This window comes from Xyrauchen texanus, chromosome 25, assembly GCF_025860055.1.
Source record: "Xyrauchen texanus isolate HMW12.3.18 chromosome 25, RBS_HiC_50CHRs, whole genome shotgun sequence".
NCBI lineage: Eukaryota > Metazoa > Chordata > Actinopteri > Cypriniformes > Catostomidae > Xyrauchen > Xyrauchen texanus.
In genome coordinates this window covers 10,469,065-10,475,991 of record NC_068300.1, presented here as the reverse complement: position 1 = coordinate 10,475,991, position 6,927 = coordinate 10,469,065, and the positions used below count along the sequence as shown (strand labels likewise).

Genomic DNA, 6,927 nt, shown 5'->3' with positions numbered 1-6,927 from the left:
GAGTCTTGTAACACTAAGCCCTTCCTCTGATCATGTCTTTGTTGATTTGTATTTATTAATCTGGTTGATCTGTAATGATTAACCAGTACAAACCACAAGGATTTTGAAATGAAGTGAAACCAATTTGCTCTCTAGAGAAATCTCTACACATGTTGATCTGGATTCACGGTTACAAGATCTGGAAAAGCTCATCTGTCTTATCTTAAGTATACTGGACTACTATCTCACTTGTTTCTCCTCTGCAAATGACACATCCCCTGAGCAAACAGTCTTGACCAGACCTGTCAGAACGCAAGTACACCTGTATTGTGTGCAAGCAAAGAGGAAGGAGAGGAGAAAGCAGAGTTTGAGAGGAACAGTATTATCACAGACCTGAGCTGCTTATCTCCAGAAATGCAGCAGAAGATTTGCTCTTTGCTCTCCGTTTTGACCATTGTGCTATGAGTAAATTTGCTCGTGGCCCAAGGGGATCTGAGCCCCACCCTGCTTCCAAAATCTCTGTTGTCTCTCTGTACCTGTCTGTCTGTCTGTCAGCCCTTGCTCTGTCTCACATGTCCACACAACATCACACTAGAGGACACACAATCTTAATATAAATGTCCAAATGAAAGGTGATTCACTTTTGAGAAAGATAAAGAATACTTCAATACTTTCAAAAATGTAAATATTTGACAATATGTTAAATCCGATTTAAATATTGATTTATTAAAATTTTAAATTAACTTATTGAAAGTTTTAGGGAATAATGCATGCCACCACATGGTTAAATTCAACTTAGGATGTTATATACTTGAGCAAGTAAATATATATATATATATCCAATGTCAGAGACCCTACACCCCCTGCTATTGGGTGGTTTGCTGTGCTTTTCTTTCCATGGCATTGGTATGTATGTTTAGGAATTATAATCTTATCTGAGTATCTCCCTACATTACCATCTGTTATGCTGCAATTACCATATACATTAGTCGACACCTGTCTCACTTAAACCTATTTAATTACACCAATTGTACTGGTTTGTTGAGGGCAAAAACAAAGTCATCCCCTTTTCAAAGAGGTTTGATTAAAGCCAAACAATACATAGTTCAGTTTGACCTGAAAAAAGAGGAAAACTTTAAATATTCCGAAATAGATGATCGCACATAGAATATGCCCAGTTCTTGTTATTAAAACAAAAATAGACCTACATCATTTAAAAGACCTGTTTTTAGATTAAAAAAAGGCGATGTATAGCCTAATTACGGACTGATTAGACAGCGGGTTAAATATGTTACTTCAACATAAAGAGAAAGTGTAATATTTAATATTTATTTGATGCAAAAATGGGCCAAATTCTCAAATATCCATTTTAGTAAATCGGTAACACTTTAAAATACCTTTAATAATTAGGCTACTTCAACTGGTATGTTCAAAAACTGTTTTGTTTTTTATTTAATATAATCTAAAAATGACATAATGCAAAACAAACAAACAAAAAAAATTTGCTAATGTTTAGTGTTAAGAAATTCAGTGTCACCAATAAATCAAATTTGCCAGCCATTTTTATTAGATTAGAAGATTATTTTTTATTTTTTTGCTTGCATTAAATCAAATCTATTGCGAAATTGATTTAAACCCCGCTTAAATTTTAAAACTAGTGTTAATTAGATAAAACCACAATAAGGCGTTTTTTTAAGCTTTTCAAACCCCTCAGACACACACATTACACCATGTTGCTAATCAAATTCTGATAATCGCTCGTCATGTCCCGTCTTGTACCGGTTTGCTCAGACAAAAAGATGAAACAGTCTCAGCAAGATGGAAAGAAGTTTATTCTAAGACGCAAATGTGCGACATTTGTAGGTGTCTTGATGGCTTTTAGAAGTAGTCTATCAGAGTTTTCCAGGTTGAGCTTTTATCAATTCATTATAAAACGTTTCCTCTAAAAAATGTAAGTAAAATAGCCTTCATTAATCAAATACAAATAAATACAATTACAATTAATTAATATAGGCTATGTAAACAATGTAATACATTAATATAAAACAGTATAATACAACTGGAATATTTAAATTACCCTATTAAATAGTAGTTAATCAGCACATATTTTTAAAATGTTTTTTTTTTTTAAATCATTAAAGAATATTGTTTTGATGTACCAACATCAAAACATTAATTCCATTTAAGAGCATCTCCAGAAAGCGTGAATTTCAAATGGAGCCCTACTATTTTCCACTCTTCAGAACGGATAAGAGTGAGATAAGCATCATGAATTTAAAGACTTTTAGGGGCCGTTAAGAGGAACAACAGAAATTCTCCTTTGAAGGGTTTAGTCCCAGTGAAGGCCAAGAGCTTTGGAGCTCAGCTGTCAATCAACGGTACTTGACACCGCCTTCTGGTGGGGATCCGCCTATATAGACAGCCAGTGAACCCGAGGGATTGACATTCAAGTACTAGAGCTCAGGGACTAAGGATGCCTGCATCACCAACAGGGTTTGGAAACTTCATGGACAGAAGCATCAACATGCCCTCTGGATATCAATTATTGGGTTGCCCAGGAATGCACCAGCCTCCTCCACATCTGCTGGGCATGGCTGGGGTGCCCTTACCTTTCTCAGGAATACCAGGGTACAGCTTCATCCCTTATCCTCATCCGGGACACATTGCACACATTGTAAGTATTCAGCATTATAAAGCCTATAATATCTCGTGTTAAATAAACAGTAGGCCTATGCATTACAGTGAGATAGCCTTGAGTGTGTTATCTATCTATTATTTTAATCATTAAAGCCTATTTAATATAGTACATAGGCCTATATTGTGACATAGGTGTATGGTGACAAAAACTAGATACATGCAATGTTGTTCATATTCTCAACTCGAATCTCTTGCTTATTTTCAGAGCAACTCCTATGACCTCAAGGCTGCATCACCTTATCATGCAGCTCTTCTCGGTCGCGGAGGACCCTATTACACACCCTATCGCCCCATACCTGCTGATGACCTCAGCCGGGTTTCCAAGGTGGCCACCAGAGAGAGCACCAGCGCTTTGAAGGCCTGGCTCAGCGAGCACCTCAAAAACCCATATCCAACCAAAGGCGAGAAGATCATGCTTGCCATCGTCACCAAGATGAGCCTCACGCAGGTCTCGACGTGGTTCGCCAACGCCCGGCGCCGCCTTAAGAAGGAGAACCGAGTCAGCTGGGCCTCCAAAGGAAAGTCTGATGAGGAGGAGGAGGAGGATGATGAAGAAGATGGTGAGAGCGAAGAGGAAGAATCCTTGAGGAAAGGCTGCACGGAGGATGAAGATGAGATTGATCCTCAAACAATTGATGAGGAGGATATAGAGGTCTCAACGTCCGTGGAGGAGCGTTTAGCAGAAGGACTTGAAAAGTCGGAAAAGTCCGATTCACCGTGTGAAACTAAAAGAGAGGTGTGTAAGCAAAACGCCGATGTGCAAAAACCCAAAATCTGGTCACTTGCGGAAACCGCGACCTCAGACAAGAAACCCAACGAGTTTAAACATCTTCAAAGCCAGACTCCAGACTTTGGGAAATGGTGGGCTGGATGGCCTTCAAGGGACACTTACTCACCTATAAACCTCTCCACACATGACCATTTCAAGCAAAGTCAATGAAACTGTTAATCCAAGACATTATAGAGTCAATTTTGCACTTTGAAACCTTGGAATCATTTGGAACTTGTTGTGGAAGTTGCATTCAAGACTGAATCCAATGCCTGGTTTAAGAACCTAAGGAGTATTGTGTAAATATTGTTCATTAATTTTGTTTAAATTATAAATGCATTTACTTGATGTGCTGACCTATTTTTGCTAAAATAAAACGTTTAAAAACTTAACTTGTTTTGGGCATGGTCAATGTCAATGATTTAGAAATGTCTAAGACGCTAAAATGCAAAAGATTCACATTCTCTGTATAACGATTTAAAGAGACTTTGAACATAGCTATACTGTTCCATGGGCAAATAAAACGATATTGTTGCAGAAGGTCCAAACATCTTAATAAGTTAAGAAAGGCTGAGTGAAAGCAAAGCTTTTGTAAAATGGCGGCAAAAGCAATATGAAAAGTAACCAATAGTAATAGTGACATTAATTATCAACAACCGAAAAACGCTTATTCTGCCGAGTAACAGAACACCTTAGCCAAGCCGTACTTTATTTATTTATGTCGGTTGTCCAAGCAACACGTCACAATGGCGCGAAAACTTTTTCAAATGCGGCTAGTCCAATCGGATTTCCAGAAATGAATGCGATAAAACACAATAGTATTTTATAGAGACCTACTGTTAAATATTGTTTTAAATAATACCAGAAACAGACTAAATAAGTATCTGCCAAGTAATAAAATGAGTTCTTTAGCTTAACCGGTTGCTAGAAAACGTAGCGAATTGGCGTGTTAATGCAGAACTCAATTAAAGATGTGACGTCACAGGTATCGGCTATTTCACAACCAATTATTTAACATTGTAATGATGTGACACAATAAACTATATTAAACTATATTTATAATAATACTCTCACTGAATTGTATTGGGGCATACACTGTGTTAGTACCATTGTACTATTTAAAGTATATTAAAATCCCATAGAATATGAATATGATCATACTTCAGTATCATGTTATATCAAAGTACTTTAATCCTATCATTGTACATTGACATCACATCTCTCCAAAACCTTTTGGATATTCTACTTGGATACATTGTTTCCAATGGGGATGAATCAAGAAATAGATTATGGTATGTTTTATTGATTGTACTAATAACTGTGTTTGTTGGTCACTAGATGGAGTGGGAGACTGAATTATTTCAAAGAGACACCTGTTTGTTTTTGGGGAAGTTTTGTTCAAGTTCTTGATGTCTGATGATGATGGCACTGAGGATGTATTTGTAATCAAAATAAAGTTGTAGTTTTAATAAAAAAAAAAAAAAAAAAAAATCGAACTCTATTCATCCGATCAGAACTTAAATTTGGAACTGTCCGATTTAAAATCGAAGATGTATCCACGATGACCGCAAACCCTTTAGAAAAAATCGTAAACAATTGAATTCTATGATTGGCTAATTGTCGTTCAAGATGAATTCTCAGATTTTGGAGGCAGATCAAGGCGCGTTCAAGGCATTTTACTTCAAGGCTGGGTTTAGGCTTCATCTAGCTCTGATCTGTTAAAAACAATCAAAGCAGCGCGGATTAAGAACATGCATTGTTTTGTTTTAAAGGGTGATAATTAAGATTATTGTCCTGTTTAGTCACAAATTGGCTGACTAAAAAGTGCCACGGGGGGGGGTTCTACCTTTATCCTCATCTATTACTCAAAAATAGGTGACATGATCAAACATGAACAAAGTGACTTTTGTGAATATAAATGAGTTATGACAAAAATGAGTAGGGTGCAAAACATAAAAAAAATGAAAGTAATAAAACTTGAAAATTCAAAATTTGCATCCTGTTAAAATCAGATCAATTCAATCAATCAACCTATCATGTTGTTTTGAATGTGCAAATATTAGATTTAAATAGTTGCTACTATATTTATTTTAACGGAACAGGTTTCAAGTCCAAAAAGTTTAATTACATGTAAAAAATTATGTATATTATAATGTAGGAAATATTTCACCAACATTTATTTATTTTAATTATTATTATTATAGTTTTGCATCTAAAAAAATAGTGCAAAATATGATGGATTAAACCAAACTATCAAATAAAATACCAAATATAGCGACCTACCCTGTTGTGGGGTAACATAAATCTGGCATCCTTTGGTTTCTTTTTAAATCTCTCTGACACAAACAGCAATTGGATTAGGCCCTAATGACAATATTCTGTTTTTGTGGCCTCCCCTCTGCAGAAAGAATGATAAAAGGAAAACTCTTCCTTGCCAATCACTGAGGTCTTCATGTAAATTCAAAGGCCTGTGGCCTGTTAATCCAAGGATAATGAGAAAACCCCTAGGTACAAAAAAGGATCCCTCCCACCCACCCCCAAGCACATATTCACATCTAACACACACTGGGCACAACAATCTGCACCATGCCCCCTTTTCAGAGCCCAAATGATATGTAATTCTAGTCTAAACATGACAGGCCAAAAACTGTGATAGTGAGATAAGGATTGAGGTGTTGAACAATAGTATGAGATACAAAGCCTATATCGGCCGTCAATGAGTCCCAAAACAATCTCCAGCTCCAAGCATATGGTCAGTGTAGATTTATTTATAGTTCAACAAGCTACTTTTGTATTTTGTTTAAATACAGCAATATACATGGGCAGAATTGCTTGACTACTCAAAAATGCATGCATCAAAACACATTTTGTAAAAAAAAAAAATATTAGTGGAGTTAAACTACGAAAAAAACTGTACCATATAATGCTTATTGTGAGCAAATGTGAGATTGAATATTGAATTAACGTATTCAGGTAAACCCTCTATCTGCCTCCATTTGGTCCTCTCCCATAGATTGGTCCATAAACGTCTATTTTAAAAATAGCAACAGCAACCTCCTGTGGACAGTTGGAGTATCAAGTCAAGTCATTTTTGTTTTGTTTTTGTATAACACACATTGTTTCAAAGCAGCTTTACAGAACATCATGCTTTAGTAGAAAATGAATCTGAATGAATATGATTGTAAATTGTGAATAAAAATACCTAATTAAATAATAATTGTATTTAGAACCCCAGCGTGCAAGCCAAAGGTGACTGTGGCAAGGAACACACTCCATACAATGTTTGTTAATGGAGAAAAACAACCTTGGGAGAAACCAGGCTCACGGTGGGAGCCAGTTCCCCTCTGGTTAAACAGCATGAATATGATGCAAATATTAGTTATTTGTGAGATAAAAGTCATGGTTTAACATTTGTAGACTAAGTAAATGTTAAGGGCCAGTGTTTAAACAAAGATGTTGTATGAACTTTAAGATTAATGACG

General features: G+C 36.0%; 1 protein-coding gene across 1 annotated transcript; it reads left to right on the top strand.

Annotated features, from left to right (window-relative positions):
* Window positions 1–2,452: 2,452 nt before the first annotated feature.
* On the top strand, window positions 2,453–3,616 carry LOC127619349 (iroquois-class homeodomain protein IRX-1-like). Its single transcript, XM_052092243.1, has 2 exons — window positions 2,453–2,653; window positions 2,882–3,616. Exons 1-2 carry the CDS (start codon window positions 2,453–2,455, stop codon window positions 3,614–3,616), a joined length of 936 nt encoding a protein of 311 aa, XP_051948203.1.
* The last annotated feature ends 3,311 nt before the right edge of the window (window positions 3,617–6,927 follow it).

Coding starts and splice junctions, on each gene's coding strand:
- LOC127619349 (XM_052092243.1), top strand. CDS start 2,453: ATGCCTGCATCACCAACAGGGTTTGGAAACTTCATGGACAGAAGCATC. Junction 2,654..2,881: donor CGGGACACATTGCACACATT/GTAAGTATTCAG, acceptor GCTTATTTTCAG/AGCAACTCCTATGACCTCAA.